We start from the raw sequence: 25,410 nt of genomic DNA, 5'->3' as shown, positions 1-25,410 counted from the left end.
TGTTTTTAGATCCACACTCGAGCAAATTTCTGTTTAAAAAAAATATATATATATATATTCAGTTATAATAACGTGTATATCATTCTGCTTAACGTTTCCTTTTGTGTTCCATGTGAGAAAGAAAGTCAAACAGGTTTGGAGCAACGTGAGTAAATGATACAGTTTTTGTGTTTTTTGGTATATAATCCATCCCATTAAACGCCAAGCTTTCTAATCTCAAAAGTGTTTATTCCCGTCGCCAGGGTGACAGTGTGGGCGGTGGCATTGCGATGACGTTCGAGAGCAGAATTAACCAATCGGATGAAAGAAAAGCTCTCCGACGTCACCCTTAAACTGAGCGACCGTTTTTTGACTACAAGTCAAGAGCTTGGAATATTACGAGGACAGAAACAACCGAAATGCCACGGTTATTGTTTTTATTGTTTTGAAGAGCATCGGTGAAGTGTCGTGTGTCGGCCTGCAGGAGTTCAAAGTGGTTTGCGCGGAAGTCTCTCTCACGGTGGGCTCTTCCCTGAAGGAGGATGGTCTCGCTCACTCCGGTGAGTAATGCTACGAATGCTCGCACTGCACATTCTCGCTCCGCCGTCCCCGCTGATTTACTCGCCCGATTTGGAAGGTTCTGGACGCTTAACTTAATTACATAACGTCGCCCGGCGAGTTGTCTTGCGTGTAAATGTACGACACGACAACGAGCGAATCGCGAGTTGGGTAACGTTATTAAATTCCTCAGACTCGCTCCTGCAGATTGGATGTGTTCATGTGCACGCAAAGTCTTTTTGTCGTTAATAAATGTTTGGTGTAATGCACAAGCTGCGGTCTGTCTCTTTTTAAGGGAGCAGTAATATAAACTTGAGGGTTTGGGTCGTGTGCGGTTTATCCCGTAGTACTTGGTGAAGTTTAGTGATGTAGCGCTGCGGCTCGATCACGTGACACGCTGCCGAGGGAAGGCAAACTGGGCAGCGTGTAACATTTTGTTACCCCGCTTCTTGTTTTTGTTTTTTTGTTTTGTCTTAAACCTCGATTTTTACATTGTCTGCTTCAAGGTAAAGTCGATTGTAAATGTACTACTAATTCATAAAATAAATTTAGTGTTGTTACAGCCTACCCCACCATCAGAATCAGCTATTACAGTATAAACAAACAAACAAGTGAAATAATAATATTGAATGAAGTGAAACGAAATGGGACGGTACATATTCTGACATTTGCCCAGTTATGAGGTCTTAGGTCATCAAAGTTGTAAACAGATATGCAGGATAAACTAATGGCGTTACTCTTCATCATTTAGTGTTACAACACCCCCAGTCTCTCCTTTTACATTTCAAGCCAGAATTGTTAAAGTCTCATCAGTATATATTTTTCTTAACACTTACAGGTAGCCTGCATTATAGTTTTGTTGTTGCATAAGCTATCATAGTATGTTTGTTTCAGTAGTATTACAGTAATCTTGTGGGTGTGGGTGGTTACTTATGTAAGTTACAATAACAGTTACTATAATTGTTAAATTATTAAACTCTCTGATGATTATTTAACAGTTTCCCTCCCATATTTATCCTGACTTTATCCTTATCGAACTTTGACAATAATGTAGTACTTTTAGTACATCTGTTCCTCGGTTATTGGGATAATAAGCCCAACTAAACAAGCCATAGACACCTTAAGAAGTTGCTTCTTACTTTAATATTTTAATTATTAAATATATTTCATATACAATTGAATTACATTTTTAATGTCAGTGTAGAAATTTGTAATTATTTGATTAGTGGAACAATTAAAAAGAAAAAAATTTTGAGCATTAATCCAAAGATTTTAAATGAAAAAAAACATCTATACACTTGATTTTGCCATTTCTGACATTGAGAGTGGCCCGAATGTTACAAAATTTTATATATGCTATTTGTAATCTGTACAATATATTTAATATATACTAACTATATTTACAAAATATTAAAATATAATGCATAAATATAAAAACATGCCATATGTCTTTATATAAAATCGTATATTTAATTGTTCCGATTTTATAGAAAAGTATTTAATCAAAATATATAATGTAATTTAATATAAATAAACTGTCAGTATTTATTAGAATCATATAGTAAAGCCAGTCCTGCCCATAAAAAGTCTTAATGCGATTCCTTTAAGTACTAATTGGAATGCAGGAGTGTTGAATGACCCAGGGAGGTCATAGGCAATCGCTATATTTACCAGCTCAGTAATATGATCTCTAACATTCTGGATCAGTCTGCTCATGCAATCCTTCCCTGGTCCTCTCACTCTGGAGCTACAGCCTCCAAAGCAACACGCCGTCCATGGAAAATACGACTGGTGAGCCTCTTCTCCAAATGACTTGCTCTTTTCTTTAACTTTAAGCTCTTTTGACTGCCATCCAATGCTGTGAGGTCTGTGGGGGAGAGCGTGTGACATTCTCAAGTCATCAGTTGTTAGGTTCTCTATTGTTAGCCGTTCAGCGTAACCAAGGTCCGGATTGTAACGAAAGTCTGATTTAAACTGATGCGTACTGAACATTTGTACGCATAGTTTTAAAAGAAGCTATTATTTACCTCTTTCAACGCGTTGTAATACATGCGTTAATGTTTTGTATATCTCATAGACTTTGCACAAGCCCATTTCGTTATTATTTTTGTGGTACTTAATGTGCTTTTGTATTTTATACATTTATCGGTGTATTATTTTATAAATGTTGCCTATTCATAAACCTCTTTCTGTATTTTTTCTTGTCTTTTTAGGTTTGAACATTGAACGGTGTATGTGAGGTATAATGAACCGCCACCTCTGTTTTTCCGTCCGCTAGAACCGAGAACGGCTCTACTTACAGTAGGTACCCCTGAACCTAACACCCACCTGCTAGCGCACTTTGCACACATGATACCGAGAGAGGGCCATGGCACTTACAAACAACGTACAGGGTTGCATTTTGTCTCTGGAGATTTTTAGGTGAGCCAATCCATTGCAAATAATTGGGTTTGTCTTTTGAAATAAATAATAAATCAAAACCCACCAAAGCAGTTCTGTTTGTTTATACACCTGAATTGCAATTTCAGTTGCACCCGGTAATCCCCACCGTCTCCTTTTTCATAGACAGCTGCCCTAATGTCAGTCTGTTACAAAATCTGTGTTCCACATTCTTTATTCAGGTTGTCTATGCTCACTGTAAATGATTTAAAAACCTGGAATGACCTGCTGCTTTTAAAATTTGGTCTGATGTTGCCTTTCCGGATCGAAATCAACGCTAGACCGGTGCGCGTCTGATTCACGTAACATGGCTGCGAATAGAAAGAGAAGATTTTGAGTTTGGTTTGGCAGACTGAGTATTGTTGAGAGGCGAGTCTTGCCAGATTGCTTTTGGTCATAGGAAGGGGGGGGGGGCTGAGGCGTCAGTTTGGCCACCGAGCTCTTATCTGCTCACATTTCAGGGTAAATATAGCTGTACCCAAGACTTTGCCTCAAGTCTTCAGCATATTGTTGGTGTTGCTAACACAAACACCTGCACGAGTTTCAGATTATTTAGGACGGCTCAATGTCACAGCGCTAAATTGTTTTCAGGATATTTTTATTGACCTTTTAATGCTTCTTTGTAATTCTTAGTGCGTTTGATTTCTATAGAGGCATGATTCTGTATAAATGTGGCTAACGTGTACGTTTGAGTCACGACTGTTAAGTCACCTTTGTAAACCGCCTTACATAGCTTTCCAAATGCTGAAGAGCTAAAAGTAGGTGTTGTGACGTGTTAGATGTGAATGTTAAGGAGCAGTGGTGGTGTGCACGTAATGACAGCACGTCTATCAGCGTGAATGCAAGTGGGGATGTCTGTCAGGCATCACGGGGCTGAACCACGTCTGCTTTGACAAGTCCTCACCTGTCACATGTTTAGAGCCGGAGACACTCCCACAGCTCAGACCCTGTCTGCTAACTACACCCCACAAACCCTCTGGATACAAATCTCATTCTACTAAAATATTTTAATTCTGTTAAAGTCAAAGTTTTCTTATTAGTATAATATATTAGTAATAGCTAATATTTCCCACAACGGATGAGTACAGACAACAGAGCCTGCTTCTATGATTCAGCTGAATAGATGAAGCATATTTGAACAAATTGTTCAATCTCGTCATTATACATCCCTATCATTGTATTCTTCTGCTTTAGACTGTTCAGTGCTCTGATACAACCTGTGTTGTTAAAAGCGCTATAAAAATAAAAATGATTGAAACTATTTGTATTGATTTAAGTGACATAGAGCTTTGTTCAAAAGATGAAAAAATAGGCTATTTTTTATTCAGCAAGGGTGCAAGAAATTGATCAAGTATACTTTTGAACTTTCATCAAAAATCCTGAAATAAATATGTGCAAAAAATGTTTAAAAAAATATTAAGCAGCACAACTGTTTTCAACATTATATAATAAAAATAATAATAATAGTTATAATATTTTCCCAAGCAGCAAATCTGCAAATATTAATGTGATACTGAATATATTTTAATAATGTAATGTTTTACAATATTACAGTTTTTTTTTTGTTTGTTTTTTTTTTTTGCATTTTTAAAAAAATCTAATAAACACAGTGTATAGTATGATAAATCCCTGAAACCTTTTTTGTGTGTTTTTTTAAAAAAAAAAAAAAATCTTCTCATATCACAAGGACCTTACATGTAAATGTAATTTAAATATCAAATGTAATATTATTTAAGTAATGGAAGAGGGTATTATGAAAGTTATATCCAGCATTATGGATGTGACATTTGAACTCATAATCACAGCAAAAATATGTTGGTAAAAAAAAAAAACTTCTTACAATATTTAAATTGCCAATGCACATTCTCAGAGCAAACCGAGCCGAGTGTGTTTTTATATCTGGAGAACCAACACACAAATAGTCATGCGTTGGATGTGACGGGAAATATATATTCAATATATTGTACGATTTTCTTAAGTCTTAAGAAAAATATTCTCAAGTCAAATATATGCAAGTACAAATAATATATAAGTATTGATATACATATGACATGATGAAGGAGCCTTAGCTAAACATATACAAATACAAATGCAAGCATTTCTGTAATGCATTTTGAGGAAAAAAAAAATATGTATGAGACAAAACTCATGGATGTGACAAAGTATATTATAAAAATGTAGTGATAAATAAAGAGAAATACATTATTATCAATCATAGTTTAATAATATTACATTTTTAAGAATAATAGTAGTTCATTTTACCCATGTCATCTATTATTAGTTGTTTTTTTTTTAATATATAGCTCATATAATAAGAAAGAATTAGCCAATTTGGTCGAAACGTTGCCTCAGTTAAGCTAGCCAAGTCTGCATTTCTTTGATTGTTAATCAGTTTCCACCTCATCTATTAATGAAGTGCAACACAAACTAAATGTATTCCACTGCCTTTTTTTTTTTTTTTTTTTTTTTTTTTTTTTTTTTTTTTTTTAAAGACTAGTTTGTCACGGCATTATAGCGGTTTGAGATTTCTCAGTACCATATGGTAGGGTTCTTTCGGGCTGTTGTTATTGTGGGCAAAGAGAGGGAACACAATGTGAAAGCAGTGGACAACTGTCTTAAGAGTTCTCGTCTGGTGAAAGCATGTTAGCGTCGGTCTGCCATGTGCTTTGGACTGCCTCCAGCGCGCAGCCTACCCTAGATCTACGTGGTGAATTATTGATGCATCTGTGAACACTGCACTCAGAGAGGGAGAGAGAGAGAGAGAGAGTGCGCAGAGAGACAGATTAAAGAAATAAGAGCCATCACACTGAACCCAACACGGATCAACAACACCAGATACTTTTATTTATTCAGACGCTGCACTGCCTTGTGAACAAGAGCCCGTCTCTCCACGAGAACAAACTGTTCCTCCATAACACACGGCCCGGCTCTGGGGTCTCTCTTCAGTGCTGTGCTTGGGCTAAACCACCATTCCAGGCCCTCTATGAAAACAATGGCGCCAGCTACATTCAGGGTCCCATGCTAGCAGTGAAGCCCCCATAGGTTGCGTAATATGCACCCCTCGCAGTGTGTGTGCTGTGTTTGGACAAGAGTCACATGCTGCTACTCATTGAATACGTTTTCAGGATCAAGCACATAGAACACAAGAGACCTCGGGGCATGACACAGAGTCATTCAAAATTCATAACAGGTAGTGTTTATACCCTACCGTTTTGACTGAAATTGCCCAACTGAGAAGAGACACTCTTTCCCTAAGGCTGAAACACACACGTAATGAAACCGCCGACCTTCGGTGTGTGGGATTTTGAGGCATCGGTTGATACGAGCTAAAATGTTTAATATCTCATCAGTCAGTGTTGTGATACGCCCCGTTTTGACAAACTTTTTTCACTTTTTTTTTTCAAGTTCACTTAAAAATGATAAAAAAAAAATGTATTAAAAAGATTCTATTGTATTTAATGTATTAAAACATAGATTCTATGAATACATAGTCTTCGCCATTTTGTTCTTCAGCTGAAATATATGTTATATGTTATAAGTTTTTTGGGGTTCTTTTTTTCTTTTTTTAAGATTTATACATCATCTGACCAACAAATAAGCTTTCCATTTCCATACGATTTGTTAGGACAATGTCTGCCTGATAATAGAACAATTTGAAAATCTGAAATTTAAAAAAAAAATCTAAATATTGACAAAAATCTATAGAATGTCTTCATCTTCAAGATTTTTTACTTAACGTCCTAATGATTTTTGCATAAAAGAAAAATAAAATATTTAACCATACAATGTATTTTTGGATATTGCTACAAATATACCTGTGTTACATTATAACTGGTTTTGTGGTCCGGGGTCTCACACATACACACATACATATATATTTTTTACATATATACAAGTTTTACAATCTTTATCGTTATTGGATGTTTAATTGTATTATACATCTAAATTTAGACAAACAAACGATCTCTTAATCATAGAGGGCCTACTGTATCATATGTAATATGCAAATGTCTTAACATCTTGCAGCTTTAAATACTTAACCGCAAGTTAAACCGAACTTAAAATGGTTATCTGTTTTTCACCCTGTACATTATAATGGTAATGCCTAAATTCACTTTTAGTATTCCAAAATATTATTTTCCAAAATATCATTCAAATTTCGGTATAGATTGTTTCATCGAGCGCGCGTCTGGCCCGAAGTTAACTTCTGGTCTGTGTTTGTTTATCGGTCTGGTTAGCACTGCCATCAACAAAACGTAGAAAATGATGAGTAATGAAGTTCGTCTCAGGTTATTGTGCTGGGAGAAAAGTCTCCCATACATTTATATATTTGTGGCGACCTGCCACGATATCAAACCTGACTGCTTTCCCAAAAGGCTTTGTTGAATATACATGAGCATGTAACAAATGCTCATGCTCAAACCAAGCCGTGTGTGTTTTTATATCACTGTATTTCTAAAGGAAGACTGTCTTTAGAAAATGTGATTTTCATTTCATCCTGCATGTAAGGCAGCGTTTGTAAGCTAAGAGCTGCTTTGTCTACAGCCGTTATCAATGAACCTCCAATTCTCTTGTTTAAAGCACCTCCTGCTGGCAAAGAATGAATTTGCATTTTTTATAAATCAGTCTGATTTACGCAGCAAACATTTAGCTTGTTATCAAAATAAAAAAAAGAAGTATGCATGTATTAAGTTGTTCACAGTAAGATCAACGACATACATATAGTAAACAGATTTTCATGCTGAATTTAACATGAAAAGGATTATTGTTTTTATCATTATTGGCCAGAATTTGAATGCAGCGCATTGTCTCCTTCCGTTCACAGAGTCCATGCAGCCTGAAATCGCCTCACGTCCAGCTGAGCTCCCAGCATGTCTCGTGTCTCATCTACGGCGAAGCGCTATGCCGGCTCTTCCTATACCAGTCACTACACTTCATATGGCTCCTCCCTGACCCCGTCGCTGGGCTCCTACGAGCGGGACAAGCTGCCCTATAAGAGCTCCTCCTCAGGATACTCCTCCTCAAGCTACCTGAGCTCAAGCACCAGCCGCTCCCGCAACTACAGCTCTTCTTCTGAGCCGGACCGGGGTCGGCCTATCCCTCGCACTGACTTACTGGGCGGTCGGCGCAGCGAGAGCCTGAGCCGCACACCGGTGAAGGGCTATGGCTCGGGCCTCAACGGAGGCTCGGGATACAGCAGCTACAGCTACTCTCCGGCCCCCAGCAGCTACCTCTCCTCCTCACCCGTGTCCTCCAGCATCTCCCTCAGTCGCAGGAAGTCGGTGAGTCAGAGCGATTTGACGCACGATCTGTCAGCTCTGGGCCTGAGCGATACGTCCAGCAGCAGTGGCCTGAAGCAGTCTTATCACAGCCGAGGCGCTGACGTATCTGACTCCTACGGTAGCGCTCGCTCCAGCTACGGCCTCTCACGGAGCTCCACGCAGGACGGCCTGAAGAGCAGCAGCAGCCGATTCACCTCCAGCTATCGCTCCACCTCACCAGTCAGAGAGTCCTTGGTAAGAGCATTCATGTTTTTTATGTTTTCTATAATGTGCAGAATGATGCTAGGAGTGTGTTGTTTTTACCCATCTTTAAATTTGCATCGCTCTCATTTCTCAAAGTACCCTTTGCCTTCGAGTGTTTGTGCTGAGGGGTGTAAGGAATGTGTAACACTCAGCTGTGTTTCAAGTGTCTCTTGTGATATAACTGAACTTGCAGATAAAATGATTGATTCGGTCAGGTATATTTAGTGTATCATACTAACATAAAAACTCTTAATCATATGAATATATAATTAAAAGAAAAATTTTGGACCAAATTTTAAAGCCCCACAAACAAGCACTGCACACCTGGAGCTTTTTTTTTATCAAAGTTAATTTTTTCCCCAAATCGTGCATCCCATGATGCAATGTGCTCTACTTGGCCTTTTATTTTCTAAAAATAATATCACCTGTGTGATCCCCTTGATTAATGACATTTGTACTCAAAATTAACCTTTTCATATAAAGACTTACATAATAATCAGTATACATTACAGGTTATACTATGAAGTATACAGTATGCTTATGTTATTCGAATCATATCCTAAACATATCCATATTTGAAGTTATGTGTTTAACGTCCCTGTGTTGGATTCATGGTGCTTCTAATGATGAATTAAAATGTCTGCTTACATTATGCTAAAAAAAACATCTGTGGAATACAGTCTGTGGCTATTATTTTAAATTAGTCGCTGTTTATGTCATTAAGGTATTGCTCAACAAGGGAGCCCAGGCTAAATGAGCAGTGCTGAGCAGTAAGGTCTGTCGGACTTTAAAATGATTAGTCTAGACGACATTACTTAACATCTGAGAATTTTCTAGAAAATAATCAGCTCAGCCAGTGTAAGTCTGAGTGCTTTTGTCAACTCAATTTAATTATCAGACTAATGCTCTAGATATCCCGGCCATTTATGCTGTGATAAACCAGGCTACTGTGTACAAATGCAAGTACATCCACTCTTTCCTAACGTACGGAAGGCAACGCAAAAAAAAAGTTCTTTCCACAACACAGCATCTTTTCTGCACAGACCTGCACATTCACCTCTCTTGTAAACATTACATGTGTGAATCAGTGGGCGGGGCTAAACGGACAGTGACGTCGAAGCAGCAGTGATCATCTTCTGCGGAGGCGGTTCTTAGCCACGCTATTACATCATAGATTAGAACATTCCAGTTGTCGTCATTTTGGCAGATTGTCTTTAGTATGAGCTGTTTTTTGACTTACGACAAAGTTTTAAGTCTCGAATTTACAGGATGTTTTTTTTTTGTATAGTACAGTGGCTTATTATGCTTTTGGTGGCTCAGTTCATGACCCCTGTCAGCAGTGCATTCACCTCGTTGCCACAAGGGGTGCTATAGTGAACGTTAGTGTAAACTCTCTTTTTCTATGATCATTTTTCAGATCTTAAATTTAAAAGATTTTGATTTATTAGTTAATTAATGAGAATGACAGGAAGTGGTATTTAGTGAATTTCCAAAAAATTAGCAGTTTTTCCTTCCTGTCTGTAAAGTCAGTACGGCTTTGAAAAGGAATACTTAAATTTTTCTTTGAGATTTCATTCATTACATTTCTGCTTCCTTGCATTCCAGCTCCTTTCTGATACCTCGACTGACATTTGTATTTAATTCTAATTGAGGAATTGAATTTGATTATAAAACAATAAAAAACATTCTCAATTGAATTCTGAATGGTTAACAACCCTAAACTACTGACCGGTTACTTTTTAAACTGTTAACTTGTTTCTCTCTTTCAGAATAGCTAACAGATCCAGTGCAGTGGCACAGGTACATGAGGGTAACTCTATCAGCCCCATGAGTACTGACGTTTGTTACCACCACAGTAATGCTAGAACACACATTAGGTTTGTGGGATTGCGTACTTGTGTAGTGTATATTTCGGGCCTAATATTTCTGTGTCCTTATTCTGGCGCATCCAGAGTATTTTTGCTGACCAAATCAGTTTTATCAGTGTGAAAGACAGCACAGACTACAATAGGTATACAATTTGCCCTGTCTCCAGCTACCATTAAACTATTGTGGTTTCCCAGCCAATGGTGGGTTAGTGTTACTGAGAGTCTTTGCATGGCTGGGCCAGCATTAACACAGTTTCCCTGCCACAGTCTGACTCTTTCCATTCAGCGGTTTTATTAATGATGCCAGTCGGTCTCAAACAGACAGACTTTGCACTTTTGTAACCCAGAAGTAAACAGTTCCCGTCACGTTCTCTACTACTTACTCATTGTGCCAAGATTATTTTTTTTATATAACTGTCAGAATGCAAGCTGTTCCACAGCATTAAACTAAGTATTTTTAAAAACTTTTCACGTCTGTTTTGATGAGGCTCAAATCTACTGGATACAACTGCCTCCTTTTTTTGGCCCCTTTTTGGCACTTGGTTATTGGCAGTGTATCTCCGAGACCGCTGAGAGCTCAGGACTTCTTATTCTCTTCACATGAGGACCTTAAAGAGGAAACCCAGTGAAGACTCAATTCTTCTGGAGAACAAAGTGTTCCTCTGAGGTTTTTTCTGCACTTATAGTTGTGTGGATGTTGGAAACTGAGATTTGAGCTGTTAAATTGTACTCAGTCATCACGTTCTTTCATTGTTAGACCATCCAAAATGTGTGCTGGTGTATTTCATAACAGGTCAACTGCTATTTTTTAAACAGTCAGCAGAATCAGCACTTGTATTTTGTATAATATTCAGTTGTAGTGGTGCCCAGAGGCACATCAAGTGCATCATTCGGCGGAAAGCCAAGATGGATCTCTGGCACTCATTCAAAGTGTCTAATTACACATTTCAAGAAACGCATTAATCCACCCTGTTTCCTTTACCTTTTCACCCTTGTTGCGTTCTGTAGCATGTCGAGGAAGTGTTTTCATTTGCTGTTTGCTGTGTACATAGACTTAGTCATAAGACTGGAAGGGTCAGAGTGATCTGTCTCACTAAAATGGCACTTCAATAACAGGTCACCCAACTTTCTATATCTATGTAAGGGTCAAAGATGGAAAAGGCTTGAACCACAGGAATACTAAGCGTAATAACGCTTTAAATTGTTTACATATGTTTTCTGTTTAAATTAATTGCAATTAGTTTTTTCTGAGCCAAAAATATAAATCACACATTTTTCCCAGATTTACTAAATTTACTCACTAAAATGTAATTTAGTGTAACAATTTTGTCAGGCATATTTACAAAAAGCTATTTATGACTCTAATGATAATTATTTTCACCCCAAATACTAATTAATGTGTAAATTTGCCACTATTCTATTCTATATGTCAGTAAGATTTTTTTTACTTATTTCAAACACAAAAAAATGTATATACTTCCTTATTCTTTTATATACTTCATTATGTACAATTCAGAATTAAGCATATTTTTTACATAAATATTGTTACACTAAATGACAATGTAACATTATTTAGACAAATGTTATTACCAAAAAGCGTATTTTAAACCTTAAAGGTAGACACTTTGCATACATTTAAAGTGCTTTCTATGGACATTAAATCACTTTTTTGAATTTATTTTGATGTGGACATCTTAACGTCTTTCACCCATAAGCATAAATTAACATGCTCAGCATTCTCAGTGAACTTTAGTGAAATATGGTGTAAGACATAGCCAGAACCCTACTTTTTTTATGCGTCATAAAAAGTAGATTCATCGTATTTATTGTAAATAATAGTCTTTATCAAAAGTGTTTTCATCTGCGTAAATACAATATTGCTTTGACTAAAGCCTACAAGATGCGAGTAGAGTGTGGCCTTCAAAAGCGACATTGTTCTCATGTAGGTAACTTTGATGCTGCGTTACGTGTTTCTAGTATATCCAGAACTGGGTTGCAGCTGATGACATTTGACCCACCATCTCATAAGAGCATAACAGCCTCAGTCTGGTGTTCTCTTTTGGGGTTTAGTGTGTTTCATACCCTGTTCTAATTTCTCTGCCACTTTTACAGGCAAAGTTTAAAGCTTCTCTAATACTCTAGTGGGGGCGACAGCTGAGCTGAACATGGCAAAAAGGCTAGACATATTGTCCCACTTTTTTTTGCTTGCGTTGTTGACAGTTGTTCTATTTTCAATCCGGAAGAACTGTAGCTGCCAATTCATTCTAACTTTTTATTAACTTTTTACAATGCACGCTGTTTCAAATCAGCTTCGTGGAAAATTATATTGGCACTCTTTATAATTTCTTTGTAACGATAGTTGCGTGTAGCATATTAGAGCTGTCGTGAATGTACTAATATACTTATTTACACAATTTCATGATAATATGTGACCGTGGACCACAAAAACATCATAAACAGCACAGGTATATATGTAGAAATAGCCAACAATACAAAATTATAGATGTTTTTAAAGCCATAAATCATTTGGATATTAAGTGAAGCTTGTGTAGCATAAAGCTGTTTTTTAATACTGTAAATATAGCAAAAGTACTTTTTTGATTAGTAATAGGCATTGCAAGAACTTTATTTGGATGATTTTAACAGCAGTTTTCTTAATATTTGAATAGGTTTCAAAAAAAAATTTCACCCACCACCCAATTTCAGAGCTCAGCCAAATATTTTCCTGTCCTATTGCCCTACATAAATCTCCGTTTAAAAATAATTACACTTATGACCCCGGTTTTGTGGTTCAGGGTCACACAGAGTTTACATTTTGCAACAATATAAACAAATAGCTGTTTAGAGCCCAGCCAACACTCGCTGTTTATTTGGAAGTAAAGTTGAAACTCATTTAGGGTTGTTTGAAAGCGGTCCATTTAAAATGAGTAATAAGTCCTTGACGGCCACACGATTATTGTAAATCTCTGTCACTGTGGCGCGTTTAACCCACTGCTCCCGGTGACGTGGGATGCGCGCGCCAGGCTCGTGTGGGCGGGACTGTAGTGAAAAGACATGGGTCCGCGAGCTGCCTCCAGCCTGCAATCTGACAGCTCCGCTTTCCCTTCAGAGCGCCGCACTATCTGCTTCGACACGTGAGGGGATTTCTTCTTTGCGTTTGCGAGCAACGTTCTACGTTTACTGTTTCGTGAGTAGCGTTTCGGTTGCAGAGAGTCGGTCCGCGCGCGATGTTTCATCCGTACCCGTCGCTGCCTCGCGCCGCTGTAGAGGTCGTTTCCTGATCGAGTTGCTGAGCCCGAACGCCCTGGAATATTTGATACGGGATCGTCCATAATTGCTGTTTGGTAAAGTTAGTGTTTATACACCGCAGAAGGATTTTACCCATTATGCCAAGCATGCGACATTCATATACAGTTACATTACCAGAGGAGCCACCTGCGACTGCGTTCCCCCTCCTAAAACAGGACATGCGGAGGAAAAGCTCTACTATGTCCGGCTCCATGCTGGTCTCCACATTTGTTGGACTTCTGATTAATCATGCCAAGGTATGAACACGCTTCATAGGCGTATTACGGCAATACGTATTATTAATTTTACTAATTTCACTAACGCTACCATTTACTTGTAGGTAACACTTATTGTATTACAACTACAGTCGGGTTTGTAGTTAATAAATGAACTAGTCTATACTATATAGTTCTTGGTATATTCCTGTTCAATTAGTACTTGTTCAACTAGCCAACAAACACTAGTCCACTCAATTATTACTTCCAGTTAGATAACCAGTTCATATTAGAACACATCGTGGTCATAAGTGAACAGTTTATACATGAAGCACTGATTTTACTAGTGGTTGCTAGCTAACCATGGGCATAGCTACTTAAGACTAATGGGATATTAAATGTTATGCAATGAACAAATACTACTAAATTATTTAATACATACTGATGTATAACTAACTACATAGTGAAAATACTGAACTAGCAGCAATAAATTGTGCTAAAATAGATGCAAGTAATTTTTGGGGGGGAAATCATGAATGGGGCTTTATTGAGACCCCTTGAATAAGCCTTAAAAAGTAGTTTATGCTGTGATGTCATTAATATTGCACTTACCGGCATCAGTGAGTCTTTGTAAGGGATCAGTATTCTGACAGGTCACCGCTTATATAATGCAAATTAATCTTGCATTTGCATTTCTTGTTACAGTGTATTTACGTATTCTCTCTACTGACTGCTATGTTATTTATGCCAGCGTGCATTTTGAGATAAACTGATGAAGCAGTCTTATCAGTGCTATAAAAAAAATACAGGTTTACACTGGGTTAACCAGAAGGCACACTGCATTATTATTCTTTTTCTTTCCTTTTTTTTTTGAAGTAACAAAGCAACATAAATCAACCTGCATGCTGCTGATGAATGACGCACGAGGCAGTTCAGAATGGCTGTTCGTTGTTACGTAACGAGCAGAAATCCCATTAGAGCTCACTCCTGCATTCAGCAGTGCTCCCAGTCTCGCCTCATGTCACTGAGCCTTCGTTATCTGCAGCACGATTAGTTTCGGCGTCACAGAATGTGCTTCGATATTCATCAGGACACTTACATATTAAACGACCCATATGTTTAGCATGTGTAAACAAGATTTTCTCCATGCTGTTTTTTTTGAGTCACTTCCCCTTGAGGCGTGACGAGTATAATGCGATTGGGAAGGACATAGAGTACCAGCAGTGCCTTTTATCATAGTTAGCTGAAAAAGGACGGTCTGTTTGTTACAGGTTACAGGTTTGTTCAGGTCTACAAACTGTGTCCGAGTTCAAAAGACTTCTTTAAAAAAGTTACAAGGAAAACCTCAACCAGCAGACAGCTAAGAGATGTGTGAAATTATTTGGCTTGGAGACAAAGTTTACATAAAACAGATATTATAAACTATAAGCAGTACGGGGGGGTTCATCTCACTTTTTAAACCAGCTACCAGAGCTTTTTAACTAATATTATGTGGGTCAGTGTACGCTGATGACTGAAGGCCACCAGTCAGGATGTTTCATTTGGGTATTTGCTCCACATTTTCCTCTCCCAGCGAGCTGTTATAAAAGCAGGATTAGTCTTCCCTCACCTCTGTAATGGGGAGAATGCCGAACAGAACACCGTGACCCACTTCCACATTCTCCAGCCACCAGAGAAATAGAGGGAAAAAGATCGTTATAAAGGAGGATTTGACACAAAAAGCACGCTGTATCAAAAACATGAAGGCAAAACCCTATATCAAGTTTTTACTTTATGTTCTAATGGCTTCATTATACATGGAAATAGTAAAACTGTTAAACAAATACATTGAGGTTCTTCACACAGAGTTTACAGCTTTGCCCTAGAACCTTCATCATGACTCGTATTCAGGCAGGTGTTCTTTTCCTTTAACAGGTTTCTCCAGAGTTTCCAAAGGCACTTTTTATTAAACCATATGATGCAAATGCTGTGAACTAATGCGAAGGTTATTAGCCAGAGTACATCTACCACTATATTGAGAAGCAACCATGAGCTGCTTTGGCAACAACAACAGCATCGTCTCATTTCACACAGCAGTGGACGTCTGCTTCGAAATGAATCACAACAACCTAAAATAGACCTACTTTGTGCAAATATTTCCTTGACATGCAGCAGAACATGCATCCTTCATTTGACGTTCGTATTGATTTCTCAGTTTTAGTACAGCGTGATGTAGGACGTTGTAGATGTCTGGATGGCCACGTTTGCATATGGCGTCTTGGTTTAGTGCCTGTAAAAATCATGTGGCCGTCAGAGATGGCTGCCGGGATCAGTGTTGCCGTGACGATAAAAAAATTAAAAAAAAATCAGCCAATGAGCGGACATCCCATGTGAAAGGATGCTATTTTTGGCAGCGTTGATATTACTCAGCAGAGTAGGACAAACTAGGCTGGTGAGCCTGTTCCCATGAAATGGGCGTTCAACAAGCATTTTCCATGGAAGTGTGGATTTAGATAATACCGGTTATTGAGTTTGTTAAAAATTTACGATGGGATATATACTGCTATGTTTGTTCCCCAAATATTGAGCGCTGTGCCAGTCGGGACAAATGTGGTCAGTGTGAACATCCCGGCCAGCACCAGGTAAGTTCATCAGAGTTCCAGCACGGGGCAGATCACGTGTGCTTTGGCACGGCAGAAAACAACATGGTGTCAGATTACTGACCGGTCCGCTTTAGCACTTTAGCACCTCTACTAAAAAACAGATTATATGGAAATATAGAGCTCCGTTTCCTGGAACGACTTTACTTGAGGTGCAGCCACATTTAATGATGTTGACAGGAATTTCAAATGGCATTCATTTCAGTTTTGTGTATAAAAAAAGTTCCCCACAGAGATTTTATTAGTGTTTAAGGCGATCCCTGAAAGTATAATATGTGTGAGCTGGTATTAACAGACCTTTTCTTTGTGTTATTGAGTTTTTTTTTTGGTTAATTAGACCACACTTTATGTGAGCAACAGTTCAGTCCCTGACTGGCATCTAGTCTTTGACCTGTGCTAACATGTATCTCCTCTCTGTTTTTCAGAACTCAAAGAGTGCCCAGGGCCTGGTGGGGCTTCGTAATCTGGGAAATACAGTAAGTGTTCTTAAATGGGATGTACTAGCTGCTCTTGTTTTCCATAGGAATTTTGTCCATTTTTGGCTCAAAACAAAGCTAGACTACCCGCGCTGCAGAAATGACACTTCACCTCTAGAATATGATTCCCATGTGCACACAAATCAATTCAAAACACGCGACATTGAAGTGTCTTTGCTGTTAATCGATGTCCTCCTTCGCAGATTCTTTTTGTCAGTATATTTATGGACCGCAGACAACATGCCTAAAAATAGATGGAAACTGTCAAATTTCACAATATCTGCTTATGTTGATATATGAAGCAGGAATGTTTTCATACCGCTTTCACATCCTTCTGTCTGTTTCCATTTGGCAAGATTCTTTTTCATGTCTCTTTGCTCTCACACTCACTTAACTTGCTTTTGCCAAGCAACAGTATGTGTACAGTCCAAAAATAAACTCTTTACACATCGCAGTCAAGTCTGCTGCTGTGAAACTCTAGACTGTGTCACTTGTTTTGCGGCTACCTTTTACTTTTTTAGTTTCTGCTTAGTGAGCATGCACACAGTGTGAAATTGGCAAATAAATAGTAATGTGAATGAAATGTATTTGGTCAAAATAAAAGCATTTTATTTAATCGCATAAAAAAAATAATGTGTTTTAAAATAAACACTGTGTCATGTAATTCCTTCCTTTAATTAACTTAATCATTTAGCCGCCCTAAAAATATTTCCCTTCTTTTATCTCTTTCTTTCCCTCGCTAGTGTTTTATGAACTCCATCCTCCAGTGTCTAAGCAACACACAGAGCCTGCGAGACTACTGTCTTCACAACTCCCACCGCCGAGACCTCAACAACAACAGCCGCACAAACACTGCTCTCATGGAAGGTGAGTGCGCTCGGCACGCCACACAACTCCTGCAGCTCTCACAGCGCTCACTAACTTTACTGAAAGCCTCTCTTTGTCGTGACTTCAGAGTTTGCCAAGCTTATCCAGACAATGTGGACTTCTTCAAGCAGTGAAGCCGTCAGTCCCTCTGAGTTCAAAACACAGATTCAGAGATACGCCCCCAGATTTGTGGGCTACAAGTGAGTCTCAGCCTACACGCAGTTTTATTCTGTTCAAAGTGGCCATCTTAGCATCGTAGCAACAGACAAGCACTTTTCACTTTATATTAGTCCAATTTAGAAGATTACTTATTTACAACACATCAGTACTATATTGATTTGAATCTGTTGATAATACATTAATCTGTTTATTTTCATTGTAACTTGTGCCTAATTTCACCTGTGGCATTCACATTTTCTTTTGCGTAAAAGTTTTATTTAATATTTATAAACTTATTAGCCAATACATGAATATAATTTTGATTATTAGTAAAAATTTAATGTTTTACTAATGGAATGTAGCTTGCTTTATGTTTAGCAGTTGTTGTATTATGTATTGAGATGTTTATGTTATCTCTCCAGTCAACAGGATGCTCAGGAGTTTCTACGTTTCCTGCTAGACGGACTGCACAACGAAGTGAACAGGGTCACGGTCCGGCCGCGGGGAAACATGGAAGACTTTGATCACTTGCCGTAAGCGTACTGTCCTTATTTGCCTCCGTGTGGAAAAATGACATGTTGTGAGTGTGATTTCATGACATAAATATCTTGTTAATTTTCTTTAGTGATGAAGAAAAAGGGAAAAAGATGTGGACTAAGTACTTAGAGAGAGAAGACAGCAAAATCGTTGGTAAGTATACACTACACCAGTGTTATTTTATTATTTGTGTGTGTGTGTATCTATATATATATATATATATATGTATATGTGTGTGTGTGTGTGTGTGTGTTTATTTAGATTTTAAGTTTTGGTTATTTTGTTGTTATTATTTACGTTTTTTATGAGTTTTTTTTTTTACTTTTTCATTCAATGTTTGGTTACACTTTATTTTAAGGCATCCTTGATATTATTTAACTACATGTACTTACTATATGCTTAGCGTTAGGGTTACTGGCATGTGATTATGCATCATTTATTGCTATTATAATAATAAGTACATGTAACAAGGACAACATTTAGTAGTATACGCTGCACTATACACACATCAAAGAGCTGTGGGTAATCATTGGGCTCCATTACTAAACATAACTCTGCCTCGTCTCTCTCTGTCCTCAGATCTGTTCGTAGGCCAGCTGAAGAGCTCTTTGACCTGCAGTGAATGTGGCTATTGTTCCACTGTGTTCGATCCCTTCTGGGATCTTTCCTTACCTATCGCCAAGGTTAGTTCATTGACAGGTTTGCAGGCTTCATAATGCACACTTTGGAGAAACGAGTGGGTGTTAATGGTGTTCCTCTGCCTAGAAGGGCTTTGGAGAGGTGAGCCTAATGGACTGCATGCGGCTTTTTACTAAAGAAGACGTGCTGGATGGGGATGAGAAGCCGGTAATTCATTCAGTTCATTCCTAGCGTTTTAACAATGTGGAAATGTGTATGTACCGAGACCTCTAATCATTCCTGTTTTTTTCATCCAGACGTGTTACCGGTGCAAAGCCAGAAGACGATGTACAAAGAAATTTACAGTTCAGAAGTTTCCTAAAATACTAGTTCTTCGTATCCTTTTCTAATGCTGCCTAATCTCTCCGTGATGTCACTCTGGGCATCGGCGCGTTTGTTGACCGTAAGCACAGATAAGATCGGGGCTCTATTTGTGTGTGCAGGAATGTGCTGATGGGTTAGGCTGAAGAGTGAAGTGACAGGTCTCTCTGAGGTCAGCAGTGTGCTGAGTCTCTTCTCCTTAACTGCTTCACTTGTTCAGATCTGAAGCGCTTCTCTGAAGCCCGTGTCAGAACCAGCAAGCTGTCCACTTTTGTCAACTTCCCAATGAAAGACCTGGACCTCAGGGAGTTCGCCTCTGACAGAAGCAGTGAGTAAAGACAGACCAAGAGTTTCAGTCCTAGAGTCAATGTGCAGCTGTACTCTGCACAAAGCGTTATAGATCTTATTGTAAATTGTTTGATATCATTTATTATTCAAATCTGGATCATCTGGAGCCCTCTAAAGAAACTACAACTAAATCACCATTAGCTAGTCAGTTTTTTGGTTTTTTGTTATATATATGCTGTCAAGCAATTAATCTTAGCTACAAAACAAGTTTTGTTTACGTAATATCTGTGTAACGCTATTTTGGTTACAGAATAACTATTGTATCTTGCATTTATTTCCAGCCTGACTGTCAGTGTATCCGTCTGTTTCAGGCAGTGCAGTATACAACTTGTATGCAGTGTCCAATCACTCAGGCACGACTATGGGAGGCCACTACACAGCGTACTGTTGCAATCCTGAAAACGGGGAATGGTACACATATAACGACTCCAGGTACTTGCTTTTCTTCCTCTCCTGCTTTTTCTTTCCTTTTGCACCACTGAAGAGTGCCAGTAGATTTCCCAAATGTATATAGTATGACTAATAGCTTTCAGGGAAAGTGATCCTGACGTTTAGCATATCAGAGCTCCACTGCACCTGCTAGCTGCTGTGATTGTTCCTGTATCCCATCATCCTCCTCCTCCTCCTCCTCCTCCTCCTCCCTCACTCCTGCTCCTTCACCTTGCACCCACTCACTCTTCCTTACAAATGCTTCTAATCCCACTTCTTCTGCTGTTAATCTCACACACACATTCTACTTCATACTATATTGGCTGAATAGTTGAAGATATTTGGCTATTTTAATGCTATATAATATTGTTTTATTTGTTACAAATTATATCAAAAGCTTCCCAATTAAAGCTCAATAGTATTTGAGTTACATAAACTCCAACTGATAATCATGCTCTTCAGGATAATCTGACAATCATCTTGAACCTCATAAAGTCCTGTAGAGCCCTTTGAAATCCATTTTATTTTTCCCCAAATTTAGTTTCTTGGCTTTTTTCCATGATTAAATTTACATTATATCAATCAAAATGCTAATTCGTTAAAATCAATTCAATTTAACATCTGAAAAATACTAGTTTCTCTCAACTGAAAGGAAGTGACTCATGAGATTGTTCTAGAGATTGTTTATGTTCATGTAGGACTGTTCATTTATTGGGATGGCAGATGACAAAATCACTGCGAGCGTCACGCTTCAGTATGTGTGCAGTCAACAAAACACTCCATTTACACAGAACATGCACAATTCATGCTTTGTTGCTTAATATTTACACATACTAGTCCATATCGCTATTTGATTTGAGCTTAATAACCTACTTTTAATTCATTGACCCAGACTTTAACAGCTTCCGTGACATTCCGACTATTTTTTTTGACTGGATTCTGCAATGTCCGCGTTTTTTACGTCTCTCTACACTTGACCGTCTGCGCTTAGAAATGCAGATTTTGAAAATGAATTTCCCATCACCAAACGTTAAATCTATATATTCAAATTAGATTTTTATTCCCAGATTTTCAGTACAAACTTGATGGTCAACGACCCGTTTCTCCTTCCAGAGTCACGCCAATGTCCGCCAGCCAAGTTCGCAGCAGCGACGCCTATGTGTTGTTCTACGAGCGGGCGGGACTCTGAAGACGGACCTAGACTCGAAGCCTTTGGGCTGAAGTCACGTGACACACTATGCCGCTTCCTCCTGGCCGTCTTGGAGAAGGAACATCGCTCTCTGCCGGTCACTGGGAGAAGCGCACACAATGCCCTCTCACGCTCCGCCGCTGTGTTAAAGAGGTCCTCGCGCCTCCGTGTGTACGTGTGCATGTGTGTGTGTGTGTGTGTGAGGGCAGCTCGTCATCAGGCAATAACCCAAGTGGCTCCGACTCAGACGTCTCTCTATGCACCGCAACCAAACCCTCATCCCGATGCGCCTTCCTCTCGATCAAGAACGCCTCAATATTAAAAACTTAACGTTTCACTTGATTCTTGTTTTTTTTTTTTTGTAAGTATACGTCCTTCCAGATACCCTGGGAGATGAACTGGTTAAAGGTGCGCTGTTCTGGCCTGATGCAGTACTCCTTGTTCTTTTCATCACCGTCTTTGGTCCCGTTCACCCCCACCCATCATCTTCTCTGTATGCTTTGTTCTCTCCTCCACTTTCTGAGGGAGTCACGGGAGTTTGTTGTGAAAGTCTGTGGTGGTGAGAGAACGGCGTGTGCCGTGACTTTTATTCAGTGTGGCTGCTACTGATCTTTGAAATGCTGTGAATGGAAATGAGGACGGGAGGAGAGATGACGCCGACAGTATATGGATCCTTGATCTCATGCCATTGAACAACATGGAAAGAATGTTTTGCAAAAGAAAATCTGTATATTTTTATATATGATGCAATATAGAGAATGTACTATATACAGTGGTGCTGAAAATGACCCGTTACTGTTGTCAGTTAATTTATCAGAGGTAAGAGAACGGCATCTATTTATGCTTACAGGTCAGGAGACGATGTGATACAAGTCAAAGTAAAAAAATATATATATATGTATGAATAAATTTTAGAAGAATGAACTGTTAACAATCCTTTGTGTTTTGTCGGCTGTCGTATGATTGAAAAGATCACAAAATAGGGCTGGGCAAATTAGTGTTTATTTGCTATTAAATATTATGTGAAAATTGTTTTATTTGCCATTTTTATAACCCAACCTTAAGACACTGGATTGTGTGCGCGTGCACGTTCATGTGGTTTTTGAGAACAAATTTGTATACTTGCATGGGGATTATGAAGACATTTTTAGTTTCCCCGTAATTCAGAAGCTTTATAGACTATATAGAAAGTCCTGTAAAGATTCCTGAAAGCGATAGGTTATAGGTGTAGAGTTTGTGTAATGTGATAGAAATACAGTTTGTACAGAATAAAAACCATTAGAGACTTCTTATAAACCAAAAACCAACGTGTGTGTAGAGAACATTTTACAATAAGGTAATATCTACATTTAATGTGTTAACTAATAATGAGCAATACATTATTACAGTGTTTATTGTTTATAATGTTAATTAATAAAAACAGCCGTTCATTGTTAGACCATACTAACTCAGGTCAATTAAATAACAGTAATAAATTCAACTTTTAATATTAATATATACAACTTTTAATATTAATATGAGACCACAATTAAGATTTTCCCTATTTATAAGTATTTTTCATCATATTTTACTTGTATGATATTCATATTTTGTAGTAATTTTGTTCATTTATGCTTTGCACGTTTGGGTTAATTGTTATATAGTTTAACTTATTTTTTCGTTTCTGTTTTAGTTTTAATAATTCAGTTATATACACAATGACTTGAACATCATTTAAACTGATGAAGTAAAAATGTTGACACTGCCGCAGTGTCCTCTGAGGCGGGGCACAACAAAATTAATACTTTTAAGGTATGTGAGGGAAAAATATCAACGTACCGTAACGAGAGACATGAGACCCAATTGTACCCCATCTGTGAAAACAACCAGAAGTCTTGAGTCCTTATCAGGCCCTCAGGTTTTTTATAAGCCACCTGACTGACCCTTCCCTGACAAAACATGTGCGTCACGATGTAAATGACTTACACAGAACTAAGAAGTGAACTTTGAGACAGAAAACAGTCTAATACGCAGCTAAACAAACAGTTAAGCGGATGTGTGTGACAAATTAAGGAGGAGGACTGAGGAATGCTCTGAAACATTTGAAGAATGGCAGTGAGCACTGCATATGGTAAGTTAATGGACTCTTCAGATACTGGATATGTGTTTTATATGGCTTATTGCGAGCATCTGTATTGATTTGTCTGCCTGTGTCTTGGTCAGTCGGTTCAGAGGGGGATGCTCTGATGGGACTCGTGCTGCTGGGTCGAAGGCGAGCTGGTAAGAGCTCTCTGGGAGACGTCCTCCTCGGACGCAGCGAGTTTGAGCCCGGGAAGAAGACGACGCGGTGTGTGAGGAGATTCGGCTGGGTGGAGGGCTCGAGGCTGGCTGTACTGGACACCCCGGGATGGAGTCTCTTCGGTTTGGCCGACGCCGGGTCGGTGAAGCGGGAGATCCTGCGCAGCGTGATGCTGGCTCCTCCCGGGTGCCTCGTGTTTCTCCTCGTTATCCCCGTGGACTCTTTCAGCAAGCGGGACGGCCGCGCTGTGGAGAAGTATCTGGGTGTCCTCGGGGGCATGGTGTGGACGCGCACGCTGGTGCTCTTCACGTGGGGCGACGAGTTAAAAGGCGGCGCTATTGAAAAGCACATTCAAAAGGAGGGAGAGCCTCTGCGGGAGATCCTGAGGAAATGTGGACACCGGTACCATGTTGTGAACAATAAATGCCTGGAAGACTTTAATCAGGTCACTGAGCTGCTTAACATTTTGAAGCAAATGTGTGCCAGGACTGGTTGAACGTAGACTGTAACGTGTTTTAGGCCTTTGAAATGTAATACTGTTTTTTTTAGCTTTTCATTAATGTTTCCATTTTATATAGATAGACAATGCCTAATGCTAAAAAGATGTTTACTGCGACATTTAGAGGAATGTGATCAGTTTTTTTTTATCTTGTGAAGGCCAATATTGCAGTCTTTTTTACATTTTAAATAATTTCACAATCATTTTGATGGTTCACTGACTTGTAATGAAGTGAGTTGATTCTGGTTGTGGGAGTAAGTGTCAGCTTTCATTCAATTTAGTTGGTTTTGTGTGTCCATGTTCCCCTAAAGTGCTGGTGTTGATGAGGCAGTTGTTTGTAATTAGGATTTGCGTTCAACTCAAAGCTCAGTTTTAGTGTTAAGTGTCAAAAATAAAGTTTTTTTCAAAATTAAAACTTTTTGGTGAACAGTTTTATATGTGCCAGTTAAAATCAGTTAGATGTTAAATGCATTCCACTGCAAATGGAGGTAGGAGTTCATATGAAGTACTTGATGTACTTCAGACATGCATAGTATATGTGTTTTAGCAGGGTGCAATCTAAACTCTGCAGGGCTCCGGCCCTCCAGGATTTGAGTGTGACACCCCTGATGTAGAAGTTTAGATGGTTTGCTCTTCCATAAGCGCCACCTGCTGGCAGAGTGTGAATTTGCATCTCATTCAGTTCAATTTAGTTCATTCTTATTCTTCAATGTAAGGTTAGTTCCTTTCCGGGAACTCGAACTTTTGGAACGCCTTCTGCGTGACGACGCTCTGAATCCGTCCAATGGAAGGGCGCGACGTCAGGGCCGGTGACGTCAGCAACCAGGAAAGTATAAAGGCACGTGCGGCAAAACCGGCGTCAGCTTGTTGTTTAGACTTTAAGCGATATTTGTGTCTCTGTCTGTTTGTCTGTGAGTCTTATTTAGTGTTGTTTGTCCAAAAATATAAGTACGTTCACTCACACAAACTATGAAAAGCGAAAGTAAAGCTACATCACGGGTGGGGATTCACACGAGCTTTGCGTGGCTTGCCTGGGAGCGGAGCACGTGGCGGCGGCGGCGGCTCTTGAGGGGTCTAACTGCCCTCATTGTGAGCGTCTGCCGCTGCGAACGCTCCGC

General features: G+C 38.9%; 2 protein-coding genes across 6 annotated transcripts; both read left to right on the top strand.

Annotated features, from left to right (window-relative positions):
* Positions 1-385: 385 nt before the first annotated feature.
* On the top strand, positions 386-22,451 carry usp2a (ubiquitin specific peptidase 2a). 5 transcript variants are annotated; one of them, XM_043259397.1, is made up of 14 exons: positions 386-539; positions 2,751-2,838; positions 7,802-8,492; positions 16,937-16,987; positions 17,731-17,854; positions 17,943-18,054; positions 18,436-18,546; positions 18,639-18,703; positions 19,130-19,233; positions 19,316-19,396; positions 19,486-19,564; positions 19,770-19,877; positions 20,209-20,329; positions 21,440-22,451. In XM_043259397.1, exons 3-14 carry the CDS (start codon positions 7,848-7,850, stop codon positions 21,513-21,515), a joined length of 1,677 nt encoding a protein of 558 aa, XP_043115332.1. In that variant the 5' UTR covers positions 386-539; positions 2,751-2,838; positions 7,802-7,847; the 3' UTR covers positions 21,516-22,451. The 5 variants fall into 5 exon arrangements, with proteins under 5 accessions (XP_043115332.1, XP_043115333.1, XP_043115331.1 ...); XM_043259398.1 differs by lacking the exon at positions 386-539 and adding an exon at positions 2,210-2,328 and having other exon boundaries at positions 19,319-19,396; XM_043259396.1 differs by lacking the exon at positions 386-539 and adding an exon at positions 2,210-2,328.
* A 251-nt stretch (positions 22,452-22,702) lies between these two features.
* Positions 22,703-24,707, top strand: LOC122359167 (GTPase IMAP family member 4). The gene is made up of 2 exons (XM_043259412.1): positions 22,703-23,625; positions 23,718-24,707. Exons 1-2 carry the CDS (start codon positions 23,604-23,606, stop codon positions 24,287-24,289), a joined length of 594 nt encoding a protein of 197 aa, XP_043115347.1. The 5' UTR covers positions 22,703-23,603; the 3' UTR covers positions 24,290-24,707.
* The last annotated feature ends 703 nt before the right edge of the window (positions 24,708-25,410 follow it).

This window comes from Puntigrus tetrazona, chromosome 15 (genome assembly GCF_018831695.1).
Source record: "Puntigrus tetrazona isolate hp1 chromosome 15, ASM1883169v1, whole genome shotgun sequence".
Classification (NCBI taxonomy): Eukaryota; Metazoa; Chordata; class Actinopteri; order Cypriniformes; family Cyprinidae; genus Puntigrus; species Puntigrus tetrazona.
Note: the sequence above shows the minus strand (reverse complement) of the source record. Positions and strands in the feature narration are given on the sequence as shown.

Coding starts and splice junctions, on each gene's coding strand:
- usp2a (XM_043259397.1), top strand. CDS start 7,848: ATGTCTCGTGTCTCATCTACGGCGAAGCGCTATGCCGGCTCTTCCTAT. Junction 8,493..16,936: donor CACCAGTCAGAGAGTCCTTG/GTAAGAGCATTC, acceptor TCTGTTTTTCAG/AACTCAAAGAGTGCCCAGGG. Junction 20,330..21,439: donor TACACATATAACGACTCCAG/GTACTTGCTTTT, acceptor TTCTCCTTCCAG/AGTCACGCCAATGTCCGCCA.
- LOC122359167 (XM_043259412.1), top strand. CDS start 23,604: ATGGCAGTGAGCACTGCATATG. Junction 23,626..23,717: donor GGCAGTGAGCACTGCATATG/GTAAGTTAATGG, acceptor TGTCTTGGTCAG/TCGGTTCAGAGGGGGATGCT.